We start from the raw sequence: 22,233 nt of genomic DNA on the forward strand, positions 1-22,233 counted from the left end.
TCAGGAACAATCTAACTGTCTGTCACCGTAGTACACTACTGCCAACCAGAGCTAAAGAAGCAAGCAGCAGAGTATACCTACAGTACGTCTGTGTTTCGCAGTCCCTCAGTATCTGTTTCTGTATCTGCTCTGAGCGTCTGCTGGCATGTGCATGTGTTCATTCTCATGTGTTAGATGGAACAACACTCTTTGTTGTAGGGCCTAACATAACATAATGTATTCCTTGTATCTATAGGTGAATGAAAAGAGGGGGAAAAAGGCTTAAATATCAGGGAAGAAAGCCAAGGTGGTCACCTGGGGGAGCCTTTTACCTTCTTGTCTGTGTGCAGTTGGCATACATAGCAGGTGAGAAGACCAAAAAAAAAGTTCACACTGTGATCATACGGTCACAGCGGGTAGCAATAACCTCATTATTATTCCGATGGTAGCCAAACAGTTTCCTGTCAACAGTGCGGTTATTTATTGCACGCTCCATGCCAACCACAGGCCACAAACCCTCTGTCTTTTAACTGCTATAATTGGCTTCATGCTGTTGCAGTGCCAAGACAGATGCACACGCTTTGCTGAACGTACTCCAAAGGATGCTTGCAGATTATAAATAAAGTCTGTTTGCACACATAGACCAGCAAGGTTTAATGCAGTAGATACAGCCATACCATGGAAATGTATCATTTCAGCCACTGGACTTACATATTCACAAATATGACACACATTTCAATAATCAGTGTAATGGGTGGGGGTAGTCATTGTGGGATCAGTGCCCATTTTGACACTGAGTTGATCACCTCCTCACCATATCCTATGATGGGAGCTTTCTGGTCACCAAATGTGCTAAATTGACAGTTAACGGCATTTCGGCAAGCCTAGAGATTTCTGGGAACATTCCCAATTGACCCCACAGCATTCAAATGCCAAATGTGTAAAATATGAATTTCTGATGACGACCGGACAGGACAGGGTTATTCCAGATTGTACCACATGATACTGGACATAGCTGAAAGAATGCCAGCAGTAAAATGGGACTGAATGAGTCGGGGAAGAGTAAACATAAAACAATGAAAAAGCAAATGAAACAACAGTTTTCTGAGATTTTTTAAAATTTTATTGACTTTTGGAAATTTTCAGGGAGGACCTAATGCAACAGCTGTAGACATACTTTATGTATCGTGGATGAAGTCTGTCATATGAATTGCTATTGCTTAAGCGAGAGCAAGTAGATGCAGTAACTACCAAGCTTCTTAGAATAATAATAATAACAAGCAAAAAGTAAAATCACATCTCAAAAAAGGAACAAGAGGTCAAAACTCAAATGCTGGATTCTCTCTTTCACCCCATGTCGGGACATCAGAAGTGATCATATTTCCTACAAAGATGAAAAGATGGGATTAGAAGTGTGCTCACCCTGCTACACCACACTGTATGTGTAAATGTGCATCACTACAGTAAGTTTCACCTGTTTTCTTAAATTGTTTCATGATCAACACAGTCAGTCCTATCAGGAGAAGTATCACAACAGCAATTCCCGCCCCTGCGCCAGTGTACAGCAACATGGCAGTCCCTATCGACATACCTGGCGTGGGATCACATAAAGATTTTAATGAAGCTTTAGGGAACTGTTCTCAGTGTATACTTCATGGCCAGCAGAAGTCATTGTTTTATAGTGTATGTTGATATTAGTTTGGGTTTTGCCTGTATCACACCACACAGTGTGCAAGAGAAGACTCCTATCTTAGAAAATGGTGTCATTTATAAATTACGGGGGAAATAACATTTTAAACTACAGAGAATAATTTACCTGTGCAGCTGGGCAGGCTGTCATTCCAGATCCCAGTGGCAGAGCAAAGCATCACTGCTGTGCCATTGAGGGTGAATCCATCTTTACAGCTGAAAACGCATTCAGAGCTAAAGCTGAAATTCCCCAGAGGATGAGAGCAATTCATAGACAGGTCTGAGGAGAAGGCACGGATGGCCTTACACTGCACAGCTAAAAAGGACAGCAACTACAATTACATAAGATCAATGAATATGTAATAACATTCAAAGTATTGCTATGCACTTACGTCGACAGGTGGGTGGATCCTGATTCCAGTGGCCTGAGGTGTTGCACATCATAGAAGATCTTCCTTTCAGCCAGAAACCTTTATTACATTTAAAGTCACACTGTGAGCCATAACTGAAAGGAGAGTTCAGATGGCTGCAGTTCATCCTCCCATGCTGTGGTGATTTGGCCAGCAGGGGGCATTGGCGTGCTGTGGATAACATAAAAACAGTATAGGCTCAGTATAGCTTCACTTTTGACTTTCCGGGTGGTGTAGAGTTTGGAACTATTTAATGTATGGACACAGATTAAGAAGGACTTTATGTGGATGGCAACCGTATCATGTTTTGGTTTATTACCCTGACAGCCTGGTATTTCTGTGCTCCATGTGCCCGCAGAGGTGCATTCAGTGTCAGGAATTCCAGTTAGCAGAAAGCCGTCCTCACAGGTTGATGTGCACCTAGAGCCAAAACTGAACTCGCCATGAGAATGAGAGCAGTCTAAAGTCCCATGAGAAGGAGGAGTGAGAATAGGACACCTTTCAGCTATAAAGGAAAAAAACTCACAGCACATAGAGGAACAGAGCAGATTATTAGCTTCTTTAAGAAAAAAGTGTAGCTGTGCAATTTAAATTATGGAAAAAGGAGTTTATCGGTCTGTTTCTGATACACTGGATATTGATACAAAGAGTGTTTTTACCTAAGCAATGGGGAACAGCTCTGTTCCACCTGCCTTGAGATGTGCACTCTGTGATAGCTGTACCATTTAGCACAAAACCTTCTGCACATGTTGATGTGCACACAGAAGCAAAACTGTACCCTCTGTGGGGATTAGAGCAGACTAAGGACCCATGAGAGGGTGAGTTCAGAGTGGGACACCGTCTAGCTGCAAGAGGAATGAAGACACAGAGGTACCAAGACAAAGAAAAGGCATCATGCCATTGAAACCTTTAAATTAAGCATTTATCTTTGATTGTCTGATCACTTATTATTGATGGAGGGTTTTTTCCTACCCAGACATTGAGGTATGTCTGTGCTCCAGTTGCTCATAGCAGTGCATTCGGTGTCAGCTGTCCCATTCAGCACAAATCCTTCATCACACGTTGTCGTGCAATGAGAACCAAAACTGAACTCTCCATGAGGATCAGAGCAAATTATGGATCCGTGAGCAGGAGAGTTCAGTGTGGGGCATTTATTAGCTGGAGGGAGGGAACAGGCAGGGTAGAAGGTCAGCAATACGTTTTTTAATCAAGTGGTAATTGGACCCTCTGTGAACCTTGAAAGTACAAGCTCTTTTATTAACTAAACAATTGAGAAGCATGGATTTAGAATGTTTTTTACCCAAGCAATGTGGGATGTCTGTGCTCCAGTTGCTCATAGCCGTGCACTCAGTGACAGCAGTTCCATTTAAGATAAAACCTTCATCACAGGTTGTCGTGCAACGAGAACCAAAACTGAACTCTCCATGAGGATCAGAGCAAATTATGGATCCGTGAGCAGGAGAGTTCAGTGTGGGGCATTTCTTAGCTGGAGATGAACAAAAGGAAAGATGTACACAAGGTATTAAGTTGATTTAGTGAAAAATTGTTGTAATGCAAACTGAACCATGAGACTACAAGCTTTTAGCGTGTTCTTTACCCAAGCAAGGTGGAATGTCTGTACTCCACATGCCCATGGAGGTGCACTCAGTGCTGGACGTCCCATTCAGCAGAAAGCCCTCATCACATGTTGATGTGCACACAGAAGCAAAACTGAAGGAACCATTTGGGTCAGAACATGATATGGAGCCATGAGAAGGAGAACTAATTGGAGTACATTTCTTAGCTTAAAGAAAGACAGACATAAGAAGAGGCAGCTTCTTAACCTGTGGTTCACATTCAAAACAGTAAAAAAAAAAAGTTTTCAAATTATATAGTATGTATATCAGCATTTAGTCATACCCAGGCAAACAGGAAGTGCATGACTCCAGTTACCCTGTGAAGAACATTTTGTCACATTTGTACCAATTAGATCAAATCCTTCTTCACACTGAACAGTGCATATTGAGGTGTAGCTGTGCTTGTTTATAGGGTCATGGCATTGCAGATAGGCATGAGGTGGAGCCTGAAGACTGTTGCACTGTACCACTAGAAAAGAGGAAACACTGTTCTTTCAACATCACAGCATGCAATTTTTATTTCTATCCAGAAAGCGTGTGCTGCTTTGTGGTACAGCAGAGTAGTTTGCGACACACCTGTACATGTAGGTGTAGGCTTGCTCCATTGTCCCAAGGTCAGACAGCTGAGTACCTTGTCCCCAGTTAAATAGTAACCCTCCTTGCAGGTGAAGTTACACCATGAGCCATAAGAGAAAGGCTCCACAGGGTCAACGCAGGTCATGTGGCCCATAGCAGGAGAGAAAACTGGGGAGCATTTTCTCACTGTGGTGAGACACAGATATCACTCATAGTTCACATAATGCAGATCAGTGCTCTTATATAAAATGTCAGTTTGAACAACTGTATGTTATGACTGTGCTTTCACAAACATAGCTTAATCATCATGCTGAGATCATTTACGGTCAAAGAAAAAACAAAAAAACAGTTTACCGACCCATGAAAAAAAAAATCAGTGTTTGTCCAGCACGGACTTAAATGAGTGTGAAGTGGAGTGATGACAGGCGTGACCTAAAGCTAATCTGCTGCACAGTCCAGACAGGATGTGAAAGTGGACTGAGTGCAGTTATGCAGTAGTATATCTCGAAAGTAAATCTGTAAAAAGGGTTCAAGTATTACACAAGTTCTGTGAAAAGTAAGTGACACTCAAATACACACACAGACACACAAAATGAAAGCTATAATCAATTTAACTAAAAATAAAAATGAGTAAACTAATTAACCACCATACAGAATGATTTAAATTCAAAGGCAATGACAACTTTACCTGTACAGACTGGAACAGTGGCTGTCCATTGGCCAGTGTGGTCACAGATGATCTGGTTCTGCCCAATCAGTTCATAGCCTTCATCACAACTGAACTCACAGGTTGAGTTGTAGCTGAAGGCTGCGATGGGGTGGCTGCAGTTCATGCTACTCGCGCTGAAGTTGGTGTATTTCAAATTTGGACACTGTGCAACTATGATAAGCAGTCAAAATATGTTTTGTAACTTTGCCATCTGAAATATCAGTTTTTAAAAACAGCTGGTTTCCTGTTGCCATACCTTGACACAGAGGAACAGGGTGGTTCCAGAGCCCATTGGCTTGGCAAATCAGTTGAGGCGCGCCTATTAACCGAAATCCAACTTCACAGAGAAAATGGCAGGAAGAGTTAAGATGATTAGACCCATAGGGATTAGAACAGCGGAGAGACCCTTGATCTGGATGCGGAAAAGGTTTGCATGTGATCGCTGAAGATAAAACAAATAAAAATTAGTTCATGTCTTTTGTTTAGGTTTGCAAAAATATCTTTAACAATTGTCAGTAGGCTAAAACTAAAATACAGAAGTTCCCGAGGAACAAATGAGGGACAAATTAATAACAATCGAACCCTAAATGGACTGCTACGGTGAGGTTCTATGCCATTCAGATATAAAACGAAGACTTAAAGATGGTCAATATTATTCAAAATCAATCACTTGTTATGGGGACTCTTGTGGCTGAGTTGTCTGGTAACTTCATTAAATAAGTCTGAGGTGGTCAGAATGAAATATCAGGCTAATCCCGGCTGGTTATTTTAATTTAATAGTTGTATATTTGGATTGCATATTGCAATATTCTACAGATCTTATCAGCTTACCCTCTTCACAGCGTAGGCCTCGGAAACCAGGATGGCACTTGCAGATGTGGCTTCCAATGCTTTCCACACAGTCTGCATGAGCACTACAAGACTCATGTTTGCAAGAGGCTGCAAATCACACAAAAGGTGTCAGATGCTGTATTACATTTACTGCCAAAGTTTTCCATCAAACTAAGTGAAAAGTATCCTACCGGTGTAGCAGACAGCTCCTTTCAACTTATTGCAGTTCTCATTGTTCCACTTGGCTGTGTCTCTCGCCCTCTTAATGTATATCTCCACACAGTCCTGACGGGGTATGGTATCTGGCTCTGCTGATGCCCAGTTTTGAGCCTCTTCAGGTACACTCTGACTGGTGTTTACTGAGGTCCACAATCCAGCCACTCTGTGAATCCCTATCCAGTAATATTTTGGATTAAATGGCAGCAGATCATTGAGGAAATTGGTCTCCTCTTGGTTCTGAATGGCAACCATATCCGTGAAGAACTTCTGGCACCACTTGCGAGCCTCGTACCAGTTCTGGTTTGGACCAGTGCTGTAGTTGTATGTCCATGCTTGCACACCTCCTTTCCTACTACTCAAGTCTAAAAATGTAGCATAAGGACAGTAAGATAAATGTGGACTGGTGAAGAAAAGTGTTTGGTGTGTGTATTACGCAGGCTTACCTACAGCAAACACAATCAGCGTAGCTATCAGTGCGTTACAATGCGAGTTTTGTCTTACATCACCTGACATCTGAAATACAAAGAAAAACAACTGAGAACGACACATGGCTGCTATATGTGAGAATGAGGGTACAGTATCAATTTCTATAGGTATGAATGAACAGCCGTTACGTGTCTTACCTTCTGAGCCGTCTTTAGTTACTAATTCTTGGCATTTAACTCTCACCTCTTCAGTAAATGGCAAAACAGTATTATCTGTCCTCCAGGGACTGAGCCAATGTCCAATTTTGTAATATCATTTCTACCACAGCTTCCTTTCAGGAAGGGTTTCACTCAACCACTCACAGCACCCTCCACACATGCATGCACACATCCAAAGATAATTATATATTCAGAAAAAGACATGCAGACACAGTCACTAAAACATTATTTTTATTCACATTTACATTTCAAAGCAATTTACAAGAATGCGGCACACATGTCTGAACCATACCATGATGACAAACCATCGAATATACACAATTACATAATTTATAAGTATGCAACATATCAAATGTAACTTTTACAACATATTAGGTAAAAGCCTTAGCTGACTGATATTTAAATCAGCATCCAGTGCATGATGCAAGGAGACCGATTTCCTCAATCTCTAAGTGAACTGTCTTGGTGTCAAATATATTCTAATTAAGGCGTGGGACGTTGTTTACGGTTGTGTATCACAGGGTGGACTTCCTTCTTCGGGCAGCCTGTGCAGGACAGAACAATGTTCTTAGATTTTTCCCCCAAATTCTTTGAATACTAAGTCAGCAAAGGCTGTGAGAAAGGGTGGAGCAGCTTAAGACAAACGTATAATTTCAACACTGACCTTTCTTGGGAAAGTTTCTTTCCTGTGAGAAACAGAGAAATGGATTACTTTTGAGGGGTGTTGCAATAAGATTGCACTGAATGTTTTATTTGTATAGAGAGTAGTTGAGAATGACTGACTTTGTCTGTGTTTTATGCAACAAAAACAGATGCAGCAGAAGGTAGAGAGGGCTCCACATCCAGCTAAAGCCAGCAAAGCCTGTTTATAGCCTGAAAAAGAGGGGAAAGCAATTTTTACCATTCAGTTATACATTACAGCACATCATTCATGTACATGTCAAAACTACTGCTTTCCATCAAAATGATTTAGCATGAGTTACTGGAAGCACAGTTCTTATGGCAAAGAAACTATAAAAACCATACATGAAATGGCCGGCCGCCATGTTTAATGTTTAACAACATTTTACAAACATTTACATGATTTTTTTGAAATTACTTGTACAAGTAGGTCTTGGGCCACTCCAGACTCTGGTCTCTCCACAAGTGACGGCTGGTGAGCCAATCACGAAGAAGCCAGGGTCACACTTAAAATGACAGGTTGTCTTGAATGTCTGATTTCCTCTGGAGCAGTTATGGGATCCATTATAAGTTTGAGGTAGAGGGGGACACTCCACAGCTGAGGGCACAAACAGGTTATACAACATCTTACAGTATGTTATAATACATTTTAAAGCACTGTACTTTATTTTTATTTATTTATTTTTTTATACTTTATTTTTATTTATTTATTTTTAGGAACAGGAACATTAACATTTACACAGACACAGCAAGGGAAAAAGGTAAACAACTAACTAGAAGTAAAAATAATAAGATAAATAAGATAAATAAACAAATAATAAAAAATAATGGAGGGAGGGGCTCACCCAGGGCTATGGGAAGTTACTAAAATGTAGTTTTTCCACTTGGAGACACACCGTGCATCTTCACCCCCATACCTACGTCTATGTACATACTCACATATACTTTCAAGTATCTACATACACATCTACATATACATACATAATACATATCTACATGTGCATGCATGCATACTCGTGCATGTATACCCTTTGACATAAAATCAGGTTAAATGAAAACAGAATGGGAAGGGAATGAATAAGATCCTTTTCCTACATTATTCACAACCCTTTCGCATATTCGAAAACCATTTTGACCAATATCTTTGAAATTTGTCTTTACAGAGTCTCAGAGAAAAGGTCATCTTTTCCATTTCACAAATGTCTTTTACTATGGCTGACCACTCTCCAACCGTTGGTGGGTCCTTGTCCAGCCATCTTCTAGTTATTGCTTTTTTACTTGCTGCCGGGAATATTTTAAAAAGGTGTTTATCTTTCCTATTCATCTCAACTGGTACATCTCCCAAATATATATTGTAGCAAAGCAAAACTCAATCTCAGAACCCATGACTTTTTTTAATCCTCATTAGTATTTCGGCCCAATAAGTGTACTTTATTTTTAATGTGATGTTACAGTTTGGTATTACTACCGCTCTAATCAGTGGTAACAGTAACTTAAAATGCTTCACTGGAAGCACAGCGCTTATGAAAACAAACCTGTGTATTTTCAAGAACCTTTAAACTTTTAGATGATTTCATGAAATTACCTGCACAAGTAAGTCTTGGCCCACTCCAGTCCCCAGTGTCTTCACAAGTGACAAATGACGAGCCATTTATGAAGAAGCCAGGGTGACACTTTAATCGACAGGTCGTGTTGAAGGTTTGATTTCCTCTTGAGCAGCTATGGTATCCATTATAAGGCTCAGAGAGAGGGAGGCATTCCACAGCTAAGGACACAAACAAGTTACGCAACATCTTGTAATGGTTTATAAAACATTTCAAAGCACAAACATGCTGGTGCATGCACATTTTAATGTTATATAAGAATGTGGATAATGAGTCGCTGAAAACAGAATAAGTGTAGCAGTTAAACTAAATCTGTTTTTAAGTATTTACTTCTATATCTAATTGTACGATAAGGGGGGGAGCACTCAGGACAAAACCTGGGTTCCAGTTAAATCGACATGTTGTGTTGAACGTTTGATTTTCTCTTGAGCGGCTTTAGTATCTGTTCTCAAGCTGAGGAAAATCCACAGCTGAGGGCACAAACAGGTATGCAGGGCATTATGTAATGTCTTGTAACAGGTTTGTAATATGAAAATAACACATTTTAAAGCATTTATATTGGGTTTTTGTGTTCATACTGATGTAGGCTTAATAATGATAATTTCAGTTTTTGAAGAAAAACAACACGAGTCACTTATATATGTAGAGCATAAAAAATTGCGCATATCTCAAAGCGTGTGTGTTGGAATATACAACTCTGTTACGATTACTTGTTTCCTCCGTGCAAGTATGCCTGCACATTGTTTCACACATTACTAATAACTGTAAATGGCAACTCTTTATGCATTATAATAAATAACACTAAATTGCTCACGTGTTTGGCACCTGTCTCCCTTAAAACCACGTTCACAGAGGCAGGTTGTACTGTTGATTGCCTCCTGGCATCTTCCTCTTTCACAGGATGATTCATTGCACTGGGCTTTTAAGAAAAAGCACACCAATATAAGGTCACTTATCACTATAAAACCTTCACAGCTTTTCTTTGTATAGAAGACACTTTATTTCTTTTTTAATAATAGATATTAAAAAAAATTAGTTTTAAGACAAGACATGTTATCCTGAAGATGTTAGAAAAGTTAAACAATGCAAACAAAAAATATCTGACATTACTGTAATGGTGGATAGCACATTAAAATAATATGTAAACAAAAATACAACAATTTACTTCAATAACAAATTAAAATAATATTTAAAACAAATATTATGAACATGTAAAAACTATTCTGAAATCAAGTTATCACCTTAAAGGAAATCAGCCATGCTTTTTCATGAAAATATAAAGTTATGATATAGCAAAAAGAAAAAAAATCAACAAAGCAGAATTAAAAATGTGGTAAAAAACTGTACAGGAATTACTATATGACAGGTTTACGTACTTTTAAAACACGCTGCATATTTTGATTTGCTACATTTCTCATCGTTCCACTTCCCTCGATTTTCTCCTGTGTTAGTGTAGATCTCTACACAAAACTCTGTTGCATGGACATTATTTGGTTCATTTGGTGCCCATGAATTGTTACCAATCCACGTGCTGTTATTCCCAATCCAAATCCAGCTTTCATTCATATGGTTTCTAGTGATTCCAATCCAGAAATATGGGGAGCTTCTTTTCTGTGGCAGGATGGAGACCAGATAATCATTCTCCGCTTGGTTTTGGATGACCACCATGTCTGTGAAATATTTCTGGCACCACTCTCTGGCCTGGGTCCAGTTCATTGTCTCGTTTGAGTAGTGATACGTCCAGCACAGAGTAGTCTCAGCCAAGCAACTACCTGCAAATGTTCAGAACAGCTTTTAATGTGATAATTAATAAAGTTTTCTGACACGTGTCAGCCGGTCTTTGCCCAGCAGCCACACATTTCACTGGAACTGGAATTAAAACTTACCAAAGATGAGGATTAATGTCCACTTCATCTTCAAAGAGAAATTTACTGTCTGTACAACGGGGGGGAAAGACTATATTTTCAAAAGTACTAATGAATGTCACCACGGAGAGTTGCTGAATAAGAAAATTGTGACTTACCCAGAATTAATATTATAATATTGTCCTTTGAACTGTTTGACACAAACTCCTACATAAGTTAAATCCCTGTTTTTTCTGATCAACTCAAACATAAAACAAAAAGCGTTACAGCAGAAAAATGTAAAGGTTGTTAGACGAAACTAAGGACCAGTGTCAGGCTTTTATATGTTCTCGTTTGCCATTCAGAGCAACATTATCATACAATAACTGGATGTTTGCTGTTCAGGCTGAATGCATGTAACGAATGATTTACTGAATATTTTAATGACTTTAACAAACCTTTAGGGAAACCCCACCTATTTCTAGTAAAGGTGGTTTCAGGGGCAGATTTTAATGAAGAAAAGGTACACAATGCCACAAGGTGCTTACTCATAGAGGTTGGACTACAGCCTTTGAAACACTTTTTAGTGTTTAAATGGGAATTTTTAAGCCTTTCATTTGTGGCTAGAATGAGTGTTTTCTTGTCTGTTTTCAAAAACACGTCTTCTCCATATCCTGACATATTGATGTAATGGAAACTCTTTTTAACGGCAGTGTCCTTCGAGACAACTTTAGACTTGTGAAAGATGCGAGATGTGAGTTCCTGTCCAACTAAAGTAAAAGAGACTGAATTTTTTTAAACAATGAACTCTGGGAGAGAAAAAAAAGAATACCTAGGAATATAATTGTTCCTTCTTTGAATACCGCTCACTTTTATATGTTTATTCTGCTTTGTCATGAAGTTTATGATGGAAAGGTCGATGTTTTGGCAAGAGATCTGGGAATTTTTCAAAACACATCCTTCCTCAGGCCCTGAAAAAAAACCCAGAAGGTTGTAGAAGGTCATGGCTGAAACTGGGAAACTAGATTGGTTTATGATAGAAATCATGAGTCAATCTATGAAGGCTGGCTCCACAGAAGGCTATTACACATCCCACTACTACACATCCTGCTTGGCTAAGCATTCCTACCAGTGTGGTGACACTGACACAACTGGCTGAACTTTTTTATTAGTCCTCCGTATATTTTTTTCAAATGAATATCAGAACATTTCCGAACATAGAAAACAGCAGATAAAAAACATCAAATTTGAAGTGTTACAGTAACAAAGTCAAAAAATAGAACACACACACACACACACACACACACACACACACACACACACACACACACACACACACACTCAGCTATCATGACAGGACAGGCAGATGATGATAAATGCAGAGGAGGAAAAGCAATTACTGGATCAGCTAGGTGTAGTAGGGAGCGCACAGGGCCCTCATTATCAACAGACTGTAGAGTTTGGGATACACACACACACACACACACACACACACACACACACACACACACCACTTAAAAAATAATGCTTTTTTAAGAAAATAAATATTACATGAATTCTATATCAAATTATTTGCTGCTATGCACTACAATGATAATTTACACATAATGCGTAAAACCATCTGTAGTTTTCTATTATAGCACGTTTTTGCTATATTAGGCTGTCAATACTGTTCTTGGAAACTCTGTGGAGGAGCCTCTATGTCAGAGATGCTGTAATAAAAGAGAAAAGAGGAAAAATCAGAAAACCCCAAAAGACACATATATGATTTAAACGAGGTAAATTCTTTTCTAACCTGTTCAAACTTCTTTGATTTCTTCAGTTTTTTAAAGATCCACATAGCCATAGGCACACCAGAGAGGAAGGCAATCCCTCCTGTGGCTACACCAGCAGTGACTGCTGCAACTGGAGCAGGAGCTGTGGAAACACAGTGAAATGTGAATAGTGTGAACTTTTGCTTTCCCCTTTGATCTGTTGTTGCTCGTTTACCTTGGCAGGTGGGTTTCTCTGCAGTCCAGTTGCCATGGTGATCACATGTCAGCAGCTCAGGTCCTTCTAATGAGTAGCCTTGGTCACAGGTGAAGGAGCACTGAGAGCTGTAAACTGACTCAGTGCTGGAGCAACTGATGTGACCGTTTTCAGGAGCCTCAAGCAACAAACATGTAACAGCTGTTGTAAAGGACAGGAAGATGTCACTTTGAACATGCAAATGAAATTGTGAACAACTAGTACTCCAGGTAAAATGGGTTCACATGTACCTGTGCAGGTTGGTGATCTGGAGGTCCATTGGCCTGGATGTGTACACTCCATGCTGTGTGCACCTTGCAGCTCATGTCCTTCATCACATGTAAAATGACAAACCATGCCAAGTGGATGGGGTGTGTCATGACTAAGAAATGAAGACAGAGAAGGGCTGCAGCTTATCTGACCATTTGTTGGGACCTCTGGAGCAGGACATCCTTTTGCTACAAAAGGGAAATAGGAAAATATTATTAACATATTTTGACATAATCAATCAAAAACAAAACAAAACTGGAGTAACACTGTTTGTAGTAAATATTGATATAATTAGTCTTTCAGACCTTTGCATGTAGGTATGTTTTCATTCCACTGTCCGTCCTCAGAACACTTGATGGTGTTTGCTCCCTGCAGTTCAAAACCTTCTTCACAGCTGAAGCTGCAGGTGGAGTTTGGTCGCAGTTCAGTCTCAGATTCACTGCACTGCATGATGAGGGGAGCTTCTCTCTCTGGATTCTGGCAAAGGATGGCTGACACAGAAACATGTGTATTTTATTGAATGTGCCCTCATTGTATAGAAGATGGGTGGGTTATAGAGAGGGAGCTATAAAAGCATTATTAAATGGGAATAATGTGAAGCTTTTATATCTCAAATTTGTTGTTTGTTTTAATCCGTTGTTGTTGTTTTTTTTTTACCTTGACAGGTGGGTTTCTCTGCAGTCCAGTTACCATGATGATCACATGTCAGCAGCTCAGGTCCTTCTAATGAGTAGCCTTGGTCACAGGTGAAGGAGCACTGACAGTTGTAAACTGACTCAGTGCTGGAGCAACTGATGTGACCGTTTTCAGGAGCCTCAAGCAGCGGGCATCGAACAACTGTTGTAAAGGACAGAAAGATGTGACTTTCATGTCATTAACATACAAATGAAGTTGTGAACAACTAGTAATCCAAGTAAAATGGGTTCACATGTACCTGTGCAGGTTGGTGATCTGGAGGTCCATTGGCCTGGATGTGTACACTCCATGCTGTGTGCACCTTGCAGCTCATGTCCTTCATCACATGTAAAATGACAAGCCATGCCAAGTGGATGGGGTGTGTCATGACTAAGAAATGAAGACAGAGAAGGGCTGCAGCTTATCTGACCATTTGTTGGGACCTCTGGAGCAGGACATCCTTTTGCTACAAAAGGGAAACAAAAGAGTAAAATATTACTAATATGTCATGACATAATCAATCCAAGAAAAAAACTGGAGTAACACTGTTTGTAGTAAATATTGATATAATTAGTCTTTCAGACCTTTGCATGTAGGTATGTTTTCATTCCACTGTCCGTCCTCAGAACACTTGATGGTGTTTGCTCCCTGCAGTTCAAAACCTTCTTCACAGCTGAAGCTGCAGGTGGAGTTTGGTCGCAGTTCAGTCTCAGATTCACTGCACTGCATGATGAGGGGAGCTTCTCTCTCTGGATTCTGGCAAAGGATGGCTGACACAGAAACATGTGTATTTTATTGAACGTGTCCTCATGATATAGAAGATGGTGGGTTATACTTTTCGTGTTCCTCTTACCTTCACAGTGAGGAATCTGCTGATTCCATGTACCTCCTGATGTGCAGGTCACTCTACTGGCTCCCACTAAATGGTAACCTTGGTCACAACTGAAGCTGCAGGTGTTTTTGTAGCTGAACCTCGTATCAGCATCTTCTCCACAGCTGACAAAGCCATTTGTCAAGTTTTGCAGCGCAGGGCACTGAACAGCTACAAAAGAGAGAGGCAACAGAAGGAGTTAAATTAAAGCTTTTTATTATAATCATCATGCAAATCATCCCCCAAATAACAAAAACTACACAACGATGAAAGGTAAAAACATGTGGCCGTACCAACACAGTATGGCTGGGATCCATTCCAATTTGCTGATGCTTCACATTGCAGAGATGGAGATCCAGACAGTACATAACCTTCATCACAGGTAAAAGTACAGGTGGACTGATAGCTGAATGAGCCCAGAGGATCGGAGCATTTCATGGATCCATGTGTCGGCTCTGACATCTTCTCACACTGAATCACTGTAGACAACAGAGGGGAATAAAGCATTACGCCATGACTCCATCACTGTGTAGAAAATAATAAAAGTAACAAAAAGTAGTAGCAATATTATAAGCTATTAGCACTTAAACTCACTTTCACATGTAGGGGGTTTTTCTGACCATTTTCCTAAGGAAGTACACCTCAAAGGTCCTGGCACACTCAGCTTGTATCCTTCCTCACAGGAATACTGACACAAGGAGTCATAGGAGAAACTGCCATAGTTGTGAGAGCAATTTACATGTCCTTTATCTGGAACAACCACTTCACCTTTGTTACACTGCACAACTGACAACAAAAAAACAACAACACAGTTGGATATTAATTAAATCCTTTACATGACTTAAAATATGTATTTAAACTACGCTATCAGATTTTTTCTCACCTTGGTCACACTTGTGTCCAAAAAAACCTTCAAAGCAATCACATTTGTGGCTGTTGATGGTTTCAACACACTCTCCGTGGAAACAGGAGTCAATCTTACAAGCCGCTGGAAAAAGCAGAGGTACTTCTATAAAGGTTGGTAAATATACTAAAACAATATGTCAGAAACATCATTTTTAACTTTCAGCTCAGTAGATCACCTATTAAAGAACAGCAACACAGCAGCAAAAATTAGTTTTTCAAGAGTGTGATTTTTGCTCACCTGTGTAGCACAGAGCAGTCTTTGATTTTGTACATCTCTCGTCATTCCACTTGCCTGGTTCTTTATCTCTTTTAATATACATCTCCACACAATCCTCATGCATGCCTGTGTTTTTGTCACCCTCGTTATTGTTCGGTTCTCCTTTTGCCCAGTTGGTTGCTTCTTCTGTCAGAGGCTTGTTGGTTCCTACCCAGGTCCAGACATTATTAATCCTACGAATCCCAATCCAGTAGTAGCCATTTTTCTTGGGCAGCCAGTTGTTAAGATGCTCAAGCTCCTCCTGGTTCTGGATGGCCACCATGTCTGTGTAGTGCTCCTGGCACCAGCTTCGTGCATCATCCCATGTCATTGCGTTGTCCGAGTAGAAGTAAGACCAAGACTCTACACTAGTCCACATGCACAGCACTTAAATAGAGACAGTGACATATAGTAGATGTAAATGGGGAGAAAAGGAGAGATTTAAAAAAATTCTATTAACTAATTTGCTCTCTAATGAGTGTTTTTAGTATTGGGTGCCTTTGTCCCTCCCGTATATATTCTTCATCCTGTATAAATTTCTCTTATTTGTTGTTTATTTTTGCTGTCTTACTATTTATATTTTATTCCTGCACACTTGGTGTGGAGCACCCACAATTTTGTCATACATGTACAGTGAACACAGGGCAATCCTATTCTAGCTGGTTCTAAAACTTTTTATTGAGACGCTCAAGGCTCTTCTGGCAATAAATGTACATACTTGAACAAATAACGGCGAAGTTGATCCATGAGGCAGAGCTCTTATATCCATGGGTTAGTCCAAAGAAGGAATCCTGTAAAAATAATTTAAAGGTGCATTAAATTAAAACCAAATTAATTTACATTAAAATGAATAATATTTAAATTGATATCCCTTCCACTCACCATTTTAAATGATATGCCTGATAAACTCCAGAAGGCACTTGATTCTCTAGCTTTCAGCCTTAGTATGTGTAGGGATGATTCTCTGCGTTATGCACTGGATTTCCAGGTTTTATACGCTTCTCTAGTGTCATTCAGGAAACCTGGAAGGTTTCCATGGAATCCCCCCCAATACTGCTCCATTCCACAAAAGGCTTTAAAAACATTTCCTGCACAAAAGCATTGGCTGGTCGTTCTCAGTACTGAACTCCCAGGTTGACTTTTAGGGTGAGATGGGGCTTACTTGGCTCTGCAACAATGCAGCTAATCGGGGTGACAAATGGGGTGACTGCATGTTCATGCTACTCCCACTGAAATTGTTGTGTTTCTAAGCTAGACACTGTGTAACGATGATAAACAGTCAAAACTATTTTTTTAAACTTCGACATCTGAAATATTAGTTTTTAAAAATTATCAGTTTCCTGTTGCCGTACATTAATGTAGAGGAAGAGAATAGCTCCAAGGTCTGCTGGCTTGATAGATGAGTTGGGGTGTGCCCACCAACAGAAAGCCAAAAAGCAGGAAAAGATTAGACCTTTAGACCCAAACAGATAAAAACAATGGTTAGAGCCTTGATCTGGATGGGGAAAGGTTTGCATGGAATTGCCGAAGATGAAAATAAAAAGAAAATATATTAATTTGAGAAAGAGGTCGGTTCTTTGGTTCAGGTTTATAAAAATATATATACATACACACTACAAAAGTCAAAGTTTGGACACACCATCTCATTTTAATAGTTTTTCTTTATTTTCCCTACTTTCTACATTGTAGATGCATGCTGAAATCAAATATCTGAAGCAAGATATATAGAATTATGCAGCAAAGAAAAAATCTATAAATAACTCCAAATATGTCTTATATTGGCAGCTCGGTGGCACGGTGGTTAGCACTGTTGCCGCACAGCAAGAAGGTCCTGAGTTCAATTCCAACATCAGGCCGGGGTCTTTCTGTGTGGAGTTTGCATGTTCTCCCCGTGTTTGCGTGGGTTCTCTCCGGGTACTCCGGCTTCCTCCCACCGTCCAAAGACATGCAGCTTGTGGGGATAGGTTAATTGGATAATCCAAATTGTCACTAGGTATGAATGTAAGTGCGAATGGTTGTCTGTCCCTGTGTGTTGGCCCTGCGACAGACTGGCAACCTGTCCAGGGTGTACCCCGCCTCTCGCCCTATGACAGCTGGGATAGGCTCCAGCGCCCCCCGCGACCCTGAAAAGGATAAGCAGAAGCGAATGGATGGATGGATGGATGTCTTATATTTTCGTTTTCTGAAAGTCTTTGTTGACAGCGCTTCAAACCCTTGGCCTTTTCTCAATGAGTTTCATGATGTAGTGACCTGAAATGCTTTTCACTTCACAGGTGTGTCTTGTCAGGGTTCATTTGTGGAATTTCTTGCCTTCTTAATGGGGTTTGGACCATCAGTTGGCTTGTGCAGAAGTCAGGTTTGTACACAGCTGACAGCTCTATTTGGAAAATCGGAATTCATATTATGACAAGAACCAATCAGCTAATGAAGAGAAATGACAGTCCATCATTATTTTAAGAACTGGAAGTCAGTCAGTCAGTCATTTGAATATGTCCCCAAGTGCAGTCGCAAACAGTGTGACACAGAAAAGGTGAACGGATGGTCTCTACATGCATGGTTCCCACTGTGAAGCATGCAGGAGTGATGTTGTAGGGGTGGTATGGTGGTGACACTGTTGGAGATTAATTCAAAATTAAAGGCAAAAAGAACCAGCGTGGCTCCCACAGCATCCTGCAGCAACATGCAGTCCCATCCAGTTTGCGTTTCGTTAGACCATCATTTATTTTTTAACAGGACAATGACCCCAAATACACCTCCTGGCTGTGTAAGGGCTATTTGACCAAGAAGGAGAGTGATGGAGTGCTGCGCAAGATGGCCTGGCCTCCTCAGTCACCTGACCTAAACTCAATCGAGAAGGTTTGGGATGAGATGGAGCGCAGAAGGAAGGCAAAAGGGCCAACAAGTGCTCAGCATCTCTGGGAACTCCTTCAAGACTGTCGGAAAATCATTTGATGTGACGACCTCATGAAGCTCATCGAGAGAATGCCAAGAGTGTGCAAAGCAGTAATCAGATCAAAGGGTGGCTATTTTGAAGAATCTACAATATAAAACTTTGTGAAATGGATATAAATTTACGCTACCAGAGAATGGACTGGGGGAGTGGGAGAACATCAAGAGCTGTTATTTTTTAATGTGTTCCAGTTTACGAAAAACAGCATATCTCTTTTTGTGGCACATAAAAAGACAAACTAAGAATAAAAAGTTAGTAATTTTGTGCGGTTAGTGGTTTGTGCAACTCAGAAATATAACAACAATCCTTGGAAACTAGAATGACGCTGACAGTTGTATTTTCACATGGTTTCCATACAGTATGCAATAACACTAAAGGACTAATGTTTGCACAAGATTGCAATTTACAACCTAAAAGTAATAAATGCTAAAATAACAGTCAGGAAAGAGCTTCGGGAAAGGAAAAGGTGTAGCGACAGATTCTTTCTTGTTACTGCATTTATTTCTCATTGTTCCACTTGGTTATGTCTCTCTTGGGGCGATCGTGGCTCAAGAGTTGGGAGTTCGCCTTGTAATCGGAAGGTTGCTGGTTCGAGCCCTGGCTTGGACAGTCTCGGTCGCTGTGTCCTTGGGCAAGACGCTTCACCTGTTGCCTACTAGTAGTGGTCAGAGGGCCCGGTGGCGCCGGTGTCTGGCAGCCTCGCCTCTGTCAGTGCGCCCCAGGGTAGCTGTGGCTACAATGTAGCTGCCATCACCGGTGTGTGAATGGGTGGATGACTGGATGTGTAAAGCGCTTTGGGGTCCTTAGGGACTAGTAAAGTGCTATACAAATACAGGCCATTTATCTCTTCCTTGCAATGTATCTCCACACAGTCCTGAAAGGGTATGTTATCTGGCTCTGCAGGTACCCAGTTTGGAACCTCATTAGGTGCAATCTGATGATGATGTATCTGATATCCTCATGTTGGTGTTGTTCCTGCATCACCATAATTAATGTTGGTCCAGGTTTAACACTGCAAGTTACTAATCATATTTTTGTGACGTCATAGTTTTGCAACATGGAAAAAACACCCTGCTATTGTCCACTCAGGAAAACATCCAACAAAGGTTCAATGTTAGGGTTGAGGGTTAAGATGTAAACATCATTAGGGTTAGGGTCATGGGGCTATCGCTAGGGTTATGAATATGGGGTTTGGGTTTGGTGTGATGATGTTTCCACCAAATGGCAAAACAGTATTATCTTCCCACCAGGGACTTCGCCAATGATCATCATTGTAATATCATTTCTTCCACAGCTTCCTTCCAGGAAGGGTGTCACTCAACCACCAATAGCACTCTGAAGACACATAAACACACAGACACAAAGTACCATGATATTTATATTGTATTTATTCACATTTATTTTTGAAAGGACTGTACAGAAATATTGTATATAACATATACTGATAAAGAGATGGTGTAGGAAATTACATAATTTACAACATATTAAACAGAGCCTTTACAGCTGCAACGTATCAGACAAAATCCCCCCAAAATAAACCTCTTATTTTTTATCATGCAGTCATAAAGCATGGTATATCAGTCTGACACTACTACTGCCATCATAATAATTTCATAATAATAAGAAGAAGAAGAAGGATTTACTGGAAAGCAAAGAAACAATAAGTCAAACCATTAAATGGTTGAAGCTCAGACAGTTTGTTTTCAGTGTTTCTCAATTTTCACTTGAGCAGTTATGGTATCTGTTATCAGGACAAGCAGAGTGGAAAATCAGAATCAGAATCAGAATCAGAATACTTTATTGATCCCTGGGGGAAATTATTTTTTTGTTACAGTGCTCCATTTTAAACCAACATTAAGACAAGACAGACAATACGCTAACTAAGAATAGTACAATATATACATATATATACATACATACATAAGTCACTCATAAATAAATATTTGGAAAAGAAACATGTGTAGTTGTAGCAGTAAACAGTGTGTTAAGTGGATGCGTTGTACAGGGAGATGGCCACAGGCAGGAATGATTTCCTGTGTCGTTCAGTGGTGCTTTTCGGTAATCTCAGTCTCTCACTGAACGAGCTCCTGTGACTGACCAACATGTCATGGAGTGGGTGGGAGGTGTTATCCAAAATTCCACAGTTGAGGGCAAAAACAAGTGATGTACCATCTGTAATGTATTGTACTAAAAGTACCAATGTGCTGCTGCATGTACCACTCTTTGGATGGGCATTTTGAATGTGATATAAGTATGTGGTAGTAGTGCTACTGCTCTGGTCATTGGTAATAATAAACTGTAATGATTTTATAGAATTGGAATCAATGTAGCAGCCTTGATTTTTGTTAGTATTTACTGCTATATCTAACTATATCTAAAATTTTAATTTACTACCTGCACAAGCAAGAGCCCAGTGTTGTCACACGTGATGGCAGCTAGGAAAATAGCAAGAAAAAATTCAGGACTGCAAAGCTCATAACCATAGTTTAGGGTGGGGACATAGATCGACTAGTAAACTGACAGCTTTGCTTTTATGGACAGCTCTCCCTTCACCATGCAGTGCAGTGTCCACATCACTGTAGCCATGATCCAAATCCATCTGTCAATCTCCCTCTTCCCTCTCCTCTAACCTGTGAACAAGACCTCTGTGATATTAAAGGTCTTCCACTATGGGCAGCAACTCAACATTAACCCAAAGTGGAAACTCAACTGTTTTCAGGCTTTTTCAGGGCCATATGACTCAGACTTGGAAGAGTTCAATCTTATTCTCGCACTTGGCCATGAACTGCTCCAGTGTAAGACCACCACCTCATGAAGAAAGCAGGACTACATCACCCACAAGAAGCAGAGATGAGATCCTGAGGCCACCTTGGAAGAAACCTTCAGCTACTAGGCTCCACCTAGAAATTCTGTCCATGAAAATTATGAACAGAATTGGTAACAAAAAGAGCTGCTTTGGCTGAATCCAACACCCACTGATGTTGACTACAAATAATTGGCACACAAAACAAACTTTGGCAACATTTGCGCACAAATGAAATGGCTTATATCAGACTATTTATCTATCTAAAGTAAAAATCATCGAAGAGTGCATGACTTTAGGATGCTTTGAGCAATAGCCAGATCAAGTCCATATGAATTATGTAATTAAGTAATGCACTGAATTACTTTTCAGAAGAGAAACAAATAATATATAATTCATTACTGTTTTTTGAGTAATGACCCCGACACCGGTTGGTCCATGTGTGTCACGGTACCGGGTCTGTGGCCCAGTGTTTTGTGTGTGTTTTAGTTCAATTCTTTGATTATTGTTATTCATGGGTTTTGGTTCTGCTTGTGTTATATTTTTAGTCCGAGGATTTTGGTCTCAGGGTCTGCGTCTTTGTGATTTTCTCGTGTTTCCTGTTTTACTTTGAAAGTCTGTGTCCTATGTCAGTGCTTCCCCTTGTCTCATTATGTCTTATTAGTCCCAGCTGTGGTTCCCTCCTGTTTCCCA

General features: G+C 40.2%; 3 protein-coding genes across 11 annotated transcripts in view; all 3 read right to left on the minus strand.

The window, feature by feature from the left end:
• Nucleotides 1–1,034: 1,034 nt before the first annotated feature.
• On the minus strand, nt 1,035–6,787 carry selp (selectin P). Of its 5 annotated transcripts, none has more exons than XM_080297624.1 (17): nt 6,653–6,782; nt 6,473–6,542; nt 6,002–6,391; nt 5,811–5,918; nt 5,236–5,421; nt 4,959–5,150; nt 4,271–4,456; nt 3,978–4,163; nt 3,676–3,861; nt 3,393–3,564; nt 3,051–3,064; nt 2,738–2,923; nt 2,398–2,583; nt 2,061–2,249; nt 1,796–1,984; nt 1,454–1,570; nt 1,035–1,363 (listed from the first exon to the last, which is right to left on the minus strand). In XM_080297624.1, exons 2-17 carry the CDS (start codon nt 6,540–6,542, stop codon nt 1,299–1,301), a joined length of 2,622 nt encoding a protein of 873 aa, XP_080153750.1. In that variant the 5' UTR covers nt 6,653–6,782; the 3' UTR covers nt 1,035–1,298. The 5 variants fall into 5 exon arrangements, 4 of the variants coding, with proteins under 4 accessions (XP_080153750.1, XP_080153748.1, XP_080153747.1 ...); XM_080297622.1 differs by having other exon boundaries at nt 2,398–2,538; nt 3,051–3,236; nt 3,379–3,564; nt 6,653–6,781; XM_080297621.1 differs by having other exon boundaries at nt 3,051–3,236; nt 3,379–3,564; nt 6,653–6,780.
• Nucleotides 6,788–6,887: 100 nt separating this feature from the next.
• On the minus strand, nt 6,888–11,801 carry LOC113015921 (L-selectin). Of its 2 annotated transcripts, XM_080297789.1 has the most exons (9): nt 10,982–11,801; nt 10,845–10,893; nt 10,335–10,730; nt 9,773–9,877; nt 8,940–9,119; nt 7,773–7,952; nt 7,457–7,546; nt 7,338–7,359; nt 6,888–7,218 (listed from the first exon to the last, which is right to left on the minus strand). In XM_080297789.1, the coding sequence occupies exons 2-9, from the start codon at nt 10,870–10,872 to the stop codon at nt 7,176–7,178; spliced, it is 1,044 nt and encodes a 347-aa protein (XP_080153915.1). In that variant the 5' UTR covers nt 10,873–10,893; nt 10,982–11,801; the 3' UTR covers nt 6,888–7,175. The 2 variants fall into 2 exon arrangements, with proteins under 2 accessions (XP_080153915.1, XP_026014080.1); XM_026158295.2 differs by having other exon boundaries at nt 10,845–11,801.
• Nucleotides 11,802–11,950: 149 nt separating this feature from the next.
• The window catches only part of sele (selectin E), a 38,984-nt gene continuing 28,701 nt past the window's right edge, over nt 11,951–22,233 (minus strand). For all 4 annotated transcript variants that reach the window (XM_026158296.2, XM_080297786.1, XM_080297785.1 and 1 more), the window contains 8 exons: nt 14,339–14,524; nt 14,014–14,220; nt 13,737–13,916; nt 13,385–13,570; nt 13,061–13,267; nt 12,792–12,971; nt 12,598–12,719; nt 11,951–12,514 (listed from right to left, as the gene is read on the minus strand). In XM_026158296.2, the coding sequence (XP_026014081.2) occupies nt 12,506–12,514; nt 12,598–12,719; nt 12,792–12,971; nt 13,061–13,267; nt 13,385–13,570; nt 13,737–13,916; nt 14,014–14,220; nt 14,339–14,524 (1,277 nt within the window). In that variant the 3' untranslated portion in view covers nt 11,951–12,505. The remainder of the gene's footprint in view (nt 12,515–12,597; nt 12,720–12,791; nt 12,972–13,060; nt 13,268–13,384; nt 13,571–13,736; nt 13,917–14,013; nt 14,221–14,338; nt 14,525–22,233) is intronic.

Source organism: Astatotilapia calliptera, chromosome 23 (genome assembly GCF_964374335.1).
Source record: "Astatotilapia calliptera chromosome 23, fAstCal68.1, whole genome shotgun sequence".
NCBI classification, from domain to species: Eukaryota; Metazoa; Chordata; class Actinopteri; order Cichliformes; family Cichlidae; genus Astatotilapia; species Astatotilapia calliptera.

What these genes read in the sequence shown, in the direction of transcription:
- selp (XM_080297621.1), bottom strand. Translation starts at nt 6,542, where the DNA reads ATGTCAGGTGATGTAAGACAAAACTCGCATTGTAACGCACTGATAGCT. An exon ending in AGACATACCTCAATGTCTGG is followed by an intron (nt 2,924 to 3,050) that starts GTAGGAAAAAAC and finishes TTCCTCTTGCAG; the next exon opens with CTAGACGGTGTCCCACTCTG. An exon ending in AGAAATACCAGGCTGTCAGG is followed by an intron (nt 2,250 to 2,397) that starts GTAATAAACCAA and finishes TGTTATCCACAG; the next exon opens with CACGCCAATGCCCCCTGCTG.
- LOC113015921 (XM_080297789.1), bottom strand. Translation starts at nt 10,872, where the DNA reads ATGAAGTGGACATTAATCCTCATCTTTG. An exon ending in ATATGCAGCGTGTTTTAAAA is followed by an intron (nt 9,878 to 10,334) that starts GTACGTAAACCT and finishes TTTTCTTAAAAG; the next exon opens with CCCAGTGCAATGAATCATCC. An exon ending in TTGCATAAAACACAGACAAA is followed by an intron (nt 7,360 to 7,456) that starts GTCAGTCATTCT and finishes TGTTTCTCACAG; the next exon opens with GAAAGAAACTTTCCCAAGAA.